Below are 12,929 nucleotides of genomic sequence, written 5' to 3' on the forward strand. Positions count from 1 at the left end.
AAATTGGTCCATTTATTTTAAAAGTACTCCTCTCTCAAAAGAGCAATGTGACTTTAAAAAAAAAAAAAAAAAGATTTATTTTTAGAAATATCTCAATAATATGCAAACTTTTTACAAAGATAAGTAAAACTAATCTGCAGCCACCATGAAGACAGCATTTATCTCAGCTAGCACAAAATCTTAATAATCCAAGTCTTAAGCAGCATAAATCTGGCCTCAAAATAACTTAAAGCTCTTTTTTTTTTTACCACCCAGGATTCACTACTAAATGAAAAAAAATTACAAAACCATAAATGCAATATGCCCTCATTTATATTTTTAAAATATGCACAGGGGCCAGGCATGGTGATTCAAGCCTATAATCTCATCAGTTTGGGAGGTAGAGGCAGGTGGATCACTTCAGCCCAGGAGCTCAAGACAAGCCAGGGCAACACGGTAAAACCTCATCTCTGCAAAAAATACAAAACAAAAATTAGCCAGGCGTGGTAGCATGTGTCTATAGTGTCAGCTACTTAGGAGGCTGAGGTAGAAGCACTGCTTGAGCCCTGGAGGTTGGGGCTGCAATGACCTATGATCCTGCAGCCTGGAGTGACCTATGTCACTCCAGCCTGAGTGACAGAGTGAGACCTTGTCTCAAAAAAATAAATAAATAAAATAAAATATGCACAGAGCTTGGAATAGAAAATGAAAGTTGGAGGATCATTTTAATTTTCACTTTATACCCTTCTTAAGAATCTGTACTTCTGACAATGGGCAGATTACTTTTGTGAACTTTTTAAATCTTTATACTAAAACTGAGGAAAAACAATTTCAGTAAAAATGAATTTACAACTGAGCCTAATTTAATCAAGCAAAAATGTGGGTCCAAATTGGGAATTTATTTATATGAAGGTCATTTATACACATTTTTACCTGCTCTTAAAGGCTTATACAGTTCATTGGATGGTGTCCTTTGCCAGCGTTCCTTAAATTTTGCTCTTAAATCATTATCAGTTGCTTCTTCTTCATCCAACAACCTTAACGACTTTAAACGGAAGCAAAAAGAACCCTGAAATGTCATTTCTGGTATAAAAATTGTAAAGCATTAAACAAATGTTCATACACAATATAAGTGAGAATTTGGTGAGATGGGAATACTAGGTTAGAATATAAATCGACTTTTTTCTTGCAGACATCTAAGTTATAATGCATTTAGCAAAAAGTCTTATAAATTTAAGGCTGAATTAGCTATTACCTTTCTCAGTTAAAAAAAAAAAAAAAGGAAAAATAAATAAGAGACTATTTACATCCATACACCAATTTAAAGAAAGTTTTAAGATTAAAATAAATAGAAGCCATAAGTAAAACAAAGGGGAAAACTGATCAATTACATGAAAATAAAAGATTTAGACTTCCATTCCAATACAATAAACAGAAAATTATGTTTACATATTTTTAAATGCCTTTTTAATGCATAGATGACAGGATAGTAGGGGGCCAGAAACACAAGAAAATACTAATCTACCAGTAGACACTGTGCTAGCACCAGCAATATATGACAATTCCTGATAGCTCAGGACAAAGAATAGCAAACTTCTGTCAAACACCACAGAGTAAATATTTTAGGTTTTGTGGGCTACCGTCTATGTCACACAGAATTCTTCTTTTTGACAATGCTCTAAAAAAGATAAAAATTATCCTTAACGACAAAAGCAGGCAACAAGCCAGCATTTGGCCCACCCATCCATAGTTCACCAGCTGTGTAGTTCACCATTGGCTTGGATTGTGAATTTAGAACATGGAAAGTCAACAAGAAACATAGGTAGGGACAATAAAAGGTGAGAGGTCAGATCAAAAGCACTCTCCACCTTCAAACCAGTATACTTCCAAATAGGTGATTCTCAGTGGATGAATCTTTAAAACAGAAAACTGCCCTACAGAAGAAAACATGTCTGTCTCAAGAAGTATTATCTGAGATTCCAGATCAAAAGCCTGAACTTGGGACTAGAAACCACACTATCTGTGTGACACAAAGTCCTAAGGTAAATTATAATTAAAAGATTATAAAAGAAAGGAAAAAACCTCTTAAGTTTAAGGAGGTGCCAGGTATATAATGCCTTTTTATGGCAGAAGCGAACACAAATCCTTTCTAGAATTCACCTTAAACCTAGATCTCAATGAATTCCCACAAATAAATTACAGGAAATATGAATGCACAATCAAAACTCACTGAGCACTAAATGCAATACAGTACTCTGCACTGGATCTGGGAACAGAAGGAGGAACATTGGTGGAGTAACTGGTAAAATCTGAATAATAATACTGTACCGCTGTCAATTTCCTAGTTTTAACAAATGTGCCATGACAGCATAAGATTTTAACTTTCAGGGAAGCTAGGTGAAAAATACACAGGAACCTTCTACACTAAATTTGCAAAGTCTCTGTAAATCTGAAACTATTTTTTAAAGTTTTAAAGTAAAAAACAGTAACAAAAAAACTGAACACAAGAGAAAACAAGCCACCATAAGCAAGAATCAGCAAAAACTACAAATCATAGAATCAAACCCACAAAAACTACAGATATTGGAATTACAAGATAAATAATATAAAATAAATACATTTAATATATTTTAAGAAATTAGGGATAAATTAAAGGGTTTAACCTTCCAGGTTAAGACAAATTAAATTAAAAAGAAAAATCTTGCTACATGCTATTTACAAATGACACACCATAAGGGCATACGAGTTGAAGGGCAAAGACACTACAAGAAAACTACAAACCAGTATCTCTTATGAATATAAACACAGTATCTTCAACACAATACTATCAATCCAAATCCAGCAGCACATTATAAGGATTATAAACCATGACAAGTAGGATGTCCCAGGAATGCAAAAGTGATTCACACTTGAAAATCAATTAATAGAATATTCCACATCATTAGAATGAAGGAAAAACCGTATTATCATCTTAAGAGATGCAGAAAATATATTTGACAAAATCCAACACTCATAACCAAAAAACCTCAACAAACTAGAAGGGAACGTCCTCAACCTCATAAAGGCCATCTATGAAAATCCCACAACCAACATACTTAATAGTGAAACACTGGAAGCTTTCCGCCTAAGATTAAGAACAAGACAAGAATGTCCACTCTCACCATTCCAACACTGTCACAGTCCAACTCACCAGTCCAACACCGCACTGGCCAGGGCAATTAGACTACGACAACAACAAAAAGGCATCCAAATTGAAAAGGAAGTTGTAACACTACCTCTACTTGCAGATGATATGACCTTATATATAGAAAATCCTAAATAATCCACCAAAAAAACTACTAGAAATAATAAATTCAGCAAAGTTGCAGAATATTAAACCAGCTGCATTTCTATACTCTACCAATGAACAATCCAAAAAGGAAATTAGACAACAATTCCATTTACAATAACATCAAAAAAGAAAAAAATACTTACGAATAAGTTTAACCAGAGAGGGACAAGACATTTACACTGAAAACTACAAAACAATGTTGAGAAAAAAGACCTAAAAAACTGGAAAGACTTCCTGGGCTCATGAATTGGAAAACTTGATATTGTTAAGACTGGCAATTCTCCCCAAATTGATCTAAAGATTCAATGCAATCTTTAACAACCTTCTAACTGTTTATTTTTGCAGAAATCAGCAAGCTGATCCTAAAATTCATATGGAATGGCAACAGACTGCAAACAGACAAAACAATCTTGCAAAAAAAGAGAAAAGTTGCAGGACTTACACCTGTTTCAAAACTTACTATACAGCTACATTAGTAAAACAATGTGGTAATGGCCTAAGTATAGACATATAAATCAAGCGATTTTCCAGGAAAGTGCCAAGACCATTCTCTTCAATAAATGGTGCTGGAAAAAACTGAATAACTAAACTCAAAAAAAGACGTTAGACCCTTACCTCACATCACATACAAGATATAATTCAAAAGGAATTAAACTCCTAAACCTAAGAGTTAAAAGTGTAAAACTCAGCCAGGTGCAGTGGCTCACACCTGTAATCCCAGCACTTTGGGAGGCTGAAGCGGGCGTATCACGAGGTCAGGAAATCGAGACCATCGTGAAACCCCGTCTCTACTAAAAATACGAAAAATTAGCCGGGCGTGGTAGTGGGCGCCTGTAGTCCCAGCTACTTGGGAGGCTGAGGCAGGAGAATAGCGTGAACCCGGAAGGCGGATTTTGCAGTGAGCCGAGACCGCGCCACTGTACTCCAGCCTGGGTGACAGAGCGAGACTCCGTCTCAAAACAAACAAACAAACAAAAAAGACTGTAAAACTCAGCCGGACGAAATGGCTCACGCCTGTAATCCCGGCACTTTGCGAGGCCAAGGCAGGCGGATCATCTGAGGTCAGGAATTCCGAGACCAGCCTGACCAATATGGTGAAACCCTGTCTCTACTAAAAAATACAAATTTAGCTGGGTGTGTTGCCACATGCTTGTAATCTCAGCTACTTGGGAGCCTGAGGCAGGAGAATTGATGGGAGGAGGCAGCTGCAGTGAGCCCAGATCTCGCCACTGCACTCCAGCCTGGGCAATAAGAGCGAAACTCTATCTCAAAAAAAAAAAAAAAACTATAAAACTATAAAAGAACAAATAAAGATAAGTCTTCATACATTTTTGGCAATGGAATCCTAAATATAACACTAAAAGCACAGGCAACAAAGAGACAGATAAACTATTGTATCAAAAGAACTTTCCTCCATCAAAAAAAATACTATCAAGAGAATGAAAAGACAACCCACAGAATGGGGGAAAATATTTGTTAATCATATATATAATAAGGTCTAGTATCCAAAATACATAAAGAGCTTTTATAATTCAACAACAAAAAGACAACCCAATTTTTAAAAGGGCCAAAGACTCAGACATTTCTCCAAAGAAGGCACATAAATGGCAACCAAGCACATGAGAAGATGCTCAGCATCACTGATCATTAGGAAAATGCAAACCAACACCACAATGAGATACCACTTCACACACATTAGGGTGGCTGTACTTTTTTTTAATGGACAATTATAAGGGTTGGTAAGGATACAGACAAACTGGAACCCTCACACACTGCTGGTAGAAATGTAAAATGGTCCAACTACTGTGGTAAAGAGTTTGACAGTTCCTCAAAAGCTAAACTTAAACCCACCAAATGACTCAGCAACTGTGCTCCAGGTATATGCCCAAGAAAATTAAAAACAGACATTGAAACAAAAACTTGTACACATATAGCAGCATTACAGTAGTCTCCCCCTTATCCATGGTTTTGCTTTCTGCAGTTTCAGCTACCCGAGTTCAACCATGGTCTGAAAATATTAAATGAAAAATCTCAGAAATAAACAGTTCACAAGTTTTAAATTGTACATAGTTCTGAACAGTGTAATGAAATCTCTTGCTCCCGCTCCTCCTGCCTGGGTTATTAATCATCCCTTCATCAAGTGTATCTGCGCTGTATATACTATCTGCCAGTAGTCACCTATAAGCCATCTTGATTATCAGATTTAAAAAAACAAAAAATACTAAGGTTCACTACTATCCAAAGTTTAAGGCCTCCACTGGGGGTCACGGGACATATGCCCTGCAGATAAGGCGGGGACTACTATATGTGGAATTGTCAAAAAGTGGAAACAACCCACATATCCATCAGCTGAGGAAAGGATAAACAAAATACGGTTTAAGAATACAATGGAATATTATTTAGTCACAAAAAGAAATGAAGGACTGATACATGCTACAACCTGGATGAACCTTAAAAACATTATGCTAAGTTAAAAAAGCCAAACTCAAAAGACCGCATATTGTATGATTCCACTTATATGAAATGTCCAGAAGACATTTCAATAAATCCACAGAGACAAAAGCTAAATTAGTGTTTGGCAAGGGCAGGGGAAAGGGAGAACGAGGAGAGACTGTTTATGGGTGCAGGATTTCTTTTGGGGGATGATACTCACACAACACTGCAAATAAACTGAAAACCACTGAAACATACACTTTGAGGAAATTAATGGAAAATTTACGTTATGTGAATTTTACCAAAAAAAAAACCTACATGCAGTTGTAAGATAAATATAGGTGAGTTTTTAAAACGAGGAATTAGAAATCTTAGAAATGAAAAAGATCAATAAAATTAACAACAACAAAACCACTCAATAGAATGGCTTAAGAATGTTAAAAAACACAGCTGAAGAGCCTATTAATGAGCTGGAAGGCTGGCCTAAGATAGTCTCCCTGAAAGAAGAACAAGAACACAAACAGGAAATGTTAAAGATAATGTTAAGTGATATGTAGAACTGATACTATCAATCTAAAGAAATTCATGAGGAGATTATGGAAAGAATGGACAAAAAGGAATGAACAAACAGAATCCATGGATAGGGATCTAAGACATAAAGATCCTAAGTATGATAAATTATTATTTTTTAAAAAACTAGTGAACACTTCAAATTTATAAAAATCAAGACCAAAACAAAATTTCTAAAAGCTACCAGAGATGAACACTCAAAAAGAGTATCAGCTTTACAACTTAAATTTACAACTTACTTAAAAATCAGACTCTCCAAGTACAAGTGACAGAATAACACACACAAGGCTGTTAGGAACATCAAGTAAGATAAATAAAAGTACCTCACATTAAGTTAGACAACAGACTTATGCATAAACACTAATGTGAGGTTTTTTTATGTTTTCATATTTCTAAAGATGCTTCTCACAATTGACACATTAGACAATGTTCCTATCAAAAAAAATTTACAAAACCAAACATACATATTCAATTAATAGCAACTTAAAAGGAAATACAGTTAATATTTATATACCTACTAAGTAGTACACACAAATTCCACTTCACAACTATCTTACTGGCTAACTAATATTAACCCTATTTTTTTGGATGATCAACTGAAACATGAAGATATTAAGTACTTTACCCCAAGTCACAAGTAGGTTTAAGAGCTGGGAATCAAATCCAAATACAACTCTACATTCTGAGTCCTTGACCAATGAATTATGTGTAAACTACCAACTATTAAATGATGATTTACTCTTACTTCTATTTGCTAAATGTCCCAAGACTGCTTTTCATTTGATGTGCTATGCCTGCATTTCTTAGTGTTTGTCTCCTCCCTCACTATCAGACAATTACTTCTTGCTGCTGCCACTTGCATGTGGTCTTATACAATACTCCCCACTTTCTTCTCCCTATGGCTAATAGAGAAATTATTAGACATAATTTTAAAAAGGACATTAGAAAAATGTCCTTTCAGTGAAACACCAGATCACATGCTTCTTTACTCACAAATCAACAAATTTTAAAGAACTATAAGGTACAACAGTGTTTGTCAAATTTTAATAGGCACACACAAATTACTTGGGAATCTTGTTAAAATTCAGATCCTGATACAGTCGGTCTGACATGGGGCCTGAGATTCTGCATTTCTATCAAGTACAACACAGAAAAGCTTTAGTACTGAAGTACGTAATACCAATTATGATTTCTTTAGTTTTTCTGTTTATTGAATGTGCCTACACAAATAAGGTTGGTTAATGTTAACTGTATAATTAATATAGAACCCCTCATAAATAGCAGCTTTCTCAAGTCAACAACTCAGTAAATTTCCACCTTAACCTTTTTCAAAAGCTGATTTGGATTGAAAGGTGAGTAACAATCACTATCTCATCATCCTAACAGTTAAAGTAACTGCAATACACCATCATCGTTAAAGGAATATAACAGTAATAATAGCTGTAACTTATTAAAGCATATCCTATAGTCCAAAGGCTAGGCATCTTACTGTTCTAGCTTAATTAATTATCTAAATGACCCTGGGAGGTAAATATTCTCATCCACAAGACTCACACTCTCTCAAGTACTCTGCCCCTACCCCAAAGTACTTGGAAATGGTAAAAATACAATATCCTCTGAAAGTTAACTGAAAAATCAAAACATCATAGATTAAAGCATTGATAAGTCATCTAAAAGAGATAACATGACTCCTAAACTGGCAAAAGCCCATATAACCAGTGAAATGTATTTTTGCTAAGGAAAGAAACTTTACCAATTAGGAAGAAGAGGTGAAAGCACTATAAAAAGAGAATAACACTGGCAAACAGTTAGCTTTAGCCAAAAAAACTGTCAATAATATTTCACTCCTACTAATAAAATGCCATCTCTACTGGAAAATGGATGCAGTTGCCTTATAAAACATCTGATGGCCTAACTTCCTTTGTCTAATTTCCATGATTACCAAGAAAGTTGATCTGCCTATGTATAAAATAAGTCAATAATTACAAAGACTGAACAGTTTGTATAATAGTTAATTTATCTTGGTATACTAGTTTTACACAGTGGTCATTTGAGTTTCATTAATGTGTACTTACTTACCCTTAAGATACGAATGAAACCCATTCTCACTCAACCAGAATTTCTCTTATGCTAAAGAGAAGGCTCTGGGACACAGTAAATTCACCAAAGTGATGAATACTAACTACACTGTGAACACTAGCATGAGGAAGTCTCCAGGCCCAATCCCTGCTGGACATCAAGGGATCACAGTGTTTATACTTGAAAAGCAAATCTTATAAAACATACCTCATCTAGGATTTCTCTATTTCGTTGCAGTAATTCAGGCAGCTCTTTAATCAACTGATCAACAGTCTGGATGCCTCCCTGTTCAATCACAGATCTGGATTTAGTCAATATAGACTGAGGTACAGTGTCTCCAGACACATCTTCAATTGCTGCTGGAAGATTAAGGGAAGCTAGCACCCTGAAAAAATGAGATACTATGTTATGTTGAAGTCTAAAACAATTTAAAATAACTCCTCATCAATATTTACTTTATTTAATTTAATCTTCTATAACCAAATCAACAGCAATGGAGTTAGCACCCAGAAAAACTAGATAAGCCCTGTCAATGAAAAACAAAGCAAAGATTAACAGTAAAACAAAACAAAAAAAATCAGTGATTGATGAAATTAAACCAAAATCATTAAAAAAATTAAGTTCACAATTCAGAATTAAAAGCCAAAAAATAGGCTGGTGCAGTGGCTCACACCTGTAATCCCAGCACTTTGGGATGCCAAGGCAGGCAGATCACCTGAGGTCAGGAATTTGAGACCAGCCTGGCCAACATGGTGAAATCCCATCTCTAATAAAAATACAAAAATTAGTCAGGCGTAGTGGTGGGCACCTATAATCCCAGCTACTTCGGAGGCTGAGGCACGAGAATCACCTGAAGCCAGAAGACGAAGGTTGCAGTGAGCTGAGATCTCGCCACTGCACTCCAGCCTGGGCAACAGAGTGAGACTCCGTCTTGGGGAAAAAAAAAAAAAAAAAGCAAAAAAATAAGAAAAACTATGACCACATTAAAATATATTAGGTATCATTGCTTTACAGTTCAAACTTCTTTCAGTCTAAGTAATTAAAAGTCAAAAATTCTATCCTAAAAAAAGTCTTTTATACTTTTGATTGTTACAGTATCTCTAACAAGTCAGAAACAATACACAAATTATTTTCTTTTCTGCTCTCTTTCAACAGAATCAATAGTTATAATTTCACATCATCTAGGCAAAATGTCAACAGAAAATAGATGCCCTAAGTATTCATTACAGAATCTTCATCTGTTCTCAGTTTTATGGCACAATAACAATTCCTGAGTTATTTCATTTACATGATGGGGAAGGGAGGAACATATCCCTACCTACTATGTAAAGACAAAAAGGCAAATGAAATTATGTAATACAATGAACTCCTCAGAAAATAAGCTCTGTAAAATCTCGGACTGTCTGTTAATCACATGCTAGAGTAAACTTATATCCCTTTCTTGTTAAAGAAAAATGATGGTAAAATCCATGCATTAATCAAAACTAAAAACATGAAAAGGCAAGCCAACTACGAGAGAAATATAGTTGGCCCTTGAACAACACAGATTTGAACTACATGAGTCCATGTATATGTGGTCTTTCACCTCTTTCACCTCTGCCACCTCTAAGACAGCAAGACCAACCCTCCCTCCTCCTCTTCCTCAGCCTACTCAACATGAAATCGACAAGGACGAAGACCTTTACGATGATCCACTTCCATTTAATCATAATAAATATATTTTCTCTTCCTTATGATTTTCTTAATAGCATTTTTTCTCTAGCTTGTAAGAATATACTATATAAGACATATACAAAATATGTGTTAACTGACTGTTTATGTTATCGGTAAGGCTTCCAGTCAACGGCAGGCTATTAGTAGTTAACTCAAAAGTTATATGCAGATTTGACTGTGCAAGGGGGTCAGCTTCCATAACCCATGTGACCGGCGCTATGATTAAGATAGAGAACATTACTGTTACCCTAAAAAAATTCTCTCATGCACCTTTCCCAGTCCTCCTTCTCCTGGCCCCTGGCCACTACTGATCTGCTCCGTGTCTTAAGTTTAGTTTTACTTTTTATACAACTTAAAATAAGGGTAATCATTCTAGCATATACATATACAGTACTTGCACTATGTACAGTATATACTTAGAATGTGTTTTGCTTTTTTTCACTTAGCTACAGTTTTTGAGATTCATCTATATTATGTGTATCAGTTTGAGTCTTTCTATTGCTGAGCAGTATTCCATTTTATGGTTATAGAGCAGTTTGTTAAACTCTTTCACCTGTTAATGGACATTTCAGTTTCTATGAACATTTATCGAAAATGTTATCGAAATTCGTTCAGAACACTAAACGTACCATGTATCTGAGTTCATTTCTTCTTCTCATTTCCCCCCAAATAAATACATCTTAAAATACAAATTTTTAATCAAATATCCTCACCTTGTTTCTATAATTTCTTCCAACTATATTTGCTAGAGCTTCATAAATACAATGTTCACCAAAAATGGTTGTGTGTCTCTACATTTTCTATTTTATGTACTCTTGACACTTAGCTCTAAGCTCAGAAACTAAAATGTTCATGAACTAAAGAACAACCAAACGGGAAACTTTAGGCTCTAAAATTAAGCTCTACCTACCCATTTGCCAAAGTGGTGGCTTCTCTCATCTGAGCAATTGATCTGTTAACCAAATCGGCTTTCCTCTGATTATAGGCAGCCAAAGACTGCTGCACTGACACAGGAACCATCTTCTCAAACAGATCTAAAATTAGGAAGAGAAATTACAACAAAATTTTAAGACAAAAATCCGAACTGTAAAAGCAACTGTTCCTATTTTCTTTCCAATATTTACACAGTCTATAAATATTTGATATTTAAAGTTCAAAATATCAATAGTCTATTGATATTTAAAGATCAAAACTAAATCACTATTTAAAACAAATGATAAAGAGAATTTTTAGATCACTACATTCACGGACAATGGCAACAATGAAAAGTTTCTTCTTTGAACTTAATTTTCTTTAACTTTTTCAGATGTGTGAGGGATCTTTGGTGACGCTGTTCATTTGTTGATTAAATTGACTGAGTAAGGGGTCAGGAGCAGTGGCTAAGGCCTGTAATCCCTCCCAGCACTTTGGGAGGCCAAGGTAGGCAGCTCACCTGAGGTCAGGAGTTCAAGACCAGTCTGGCCAACTTGGTGAAACCCCCATCTCTACTAAAAATACAAAATTTAGCCAGTGTGATGGTAGGTGCCTGTAGTCCCAGCTACTGGGGAGGCTGAGGCAGGAGGATCGTCTGAATCCAGGAGGCGGAGGTTGCAGTGAGCTGAGATTGTGCCACTGCACTGCAGCCTGGGCAACAGTGCAACACTCGGTCTCAAAAAAAATTAAAAAATTGACTGAGTGGGTCACAGCAGCAGGACTGCATTTCTGGCTCCAACACTTCCTAGCTATGTGACCTTGAGGAAATTACTTAACCACTCTGTGCATCAGTATCCTCATCAAATAGGGATAATAACAGTACCCCTCTCAGGGCACTTGTGAAAACTAATGAGCTAATATTTGTAAAGTGCTTAAAGAGTGCCTGGCACATTGTAAACACTTTGTGTTTGCTAAATAAACATATAATCACCCTTTCCCAGTAACAGAATGTTCTCCTTGGGATCTCAGCTAGAGGCTACCATCTGTTGTATACATCTACAATATAATAACATTTATTTATCTCATACAAATATCACTACAGAAGTTTACATGTTTAAAGAAACAGGCTGGGCACGGTGGCTCATGCCTGTAATCCCAGCACTTTGGGAGGCCGAGGCAGGTGGATCACCTGAGGTCAGGAGTTCCAGGCCAGCCTGACCAACATGGAGAAACCCTGTCTCTACTAAAAACACAAAATTAGCTGGGCGTGGTGGCGGGCACCTGTAGTCCCAGCTACTTGGGAGGCTGAGGCAGGAGAAATCTCCTGAACCCGGGAGGCGGAGGTTGCAGTGAGGGAGATAGTGCCACTGCACTCCAGCCTGGGCGACAAAAGCGAGACTCTGTCTCAAAAAAAAGAAAAAAAAAAGTATTTTTGTGGTTTATTTTTATATTCCATTTTTATTTTATTTCATTTATTTATTTTTTGAGAAGAGATCTCACTCTGTCATCCAGGCTGCAGTATGGTGGCACAATCTCAGCTCACTGCAACCTCCACCTCCCACGCTCAAGCAAACCTCCCACCTCAGCCTCCAGAGTAGCTAAAGCCACAGGCATGCACCACCATGCCAATTTTTTTTTTTTTTTTTTTTTTTTTTTTTTGGTAGAGACAGGGTTTCACCAGTTGCACAGGCTGGTCTCTAACTCCTGAGCTTGGCAATCTACCCATCTCAGCCTCCCAAAGTGCTAGGATTACAAGTGTGAGCCACCACATCCGGCCATATTTGTTTATTTTTAATGGCAGCATCTTAAATAACAAATGTTAACAAAATGACAAGTGCTACAGTCTTCATCAAACACACAGTTTCAAGTCTTCTAACCATTGCATACTTTACATATGCTTTGTTGTTTACTT

At 36.2% G+C, this 12,929-nt stretch overlaps 1 protein-coding gene across 3 annotated transcripts in view; it reads right to left on the reverse strand.

Moving 5' to 3' along the window:
* PDCD6IP (programmed cell death 6 interacting protein) overlaps window positions 1–12,929 on the reverse strand; it is a 72,906-nt gene that overhangs the window by 22,057 nt on the left and 37,920 nt on the right. For all 3 annotated transcript variants that reach the window (XM_050777163.1, XM_050777157.1, XM_050777172.1), the window contains 3 exons: window positions 11,016–11,139; window positions 8,600–8,777; window positions 913–1,024 (listed from right to left, as the gene is read on the reverse strand). In XM_050777163.1, coding sequence (XP_050633120.1) covers window positions 913–1,024; window positions 8,600–8,777; window positions 11,016–11,139 — 414 coding nt within the window. The remainder of the gene's footprint in view (window positions 1–912; window positions 1,025–8,599; window positions 8,778–11,015; window positions 11,140–12,929) is intronic.

This window comes from Macaca thibetana, chromosome 2, assembly GCF_024542745.1.
Source record: "Macaca thibetana thibetana isolate TM-01 chromosome 2, ASM2454274v1, whole genome shotgun sequence".
NCBI classification, from domain to species: Eukaryota; Metazoa; Chordata; class Mammalia; order Primates; family Cercopithecidae; genus Macaca; species Macaca thibetana.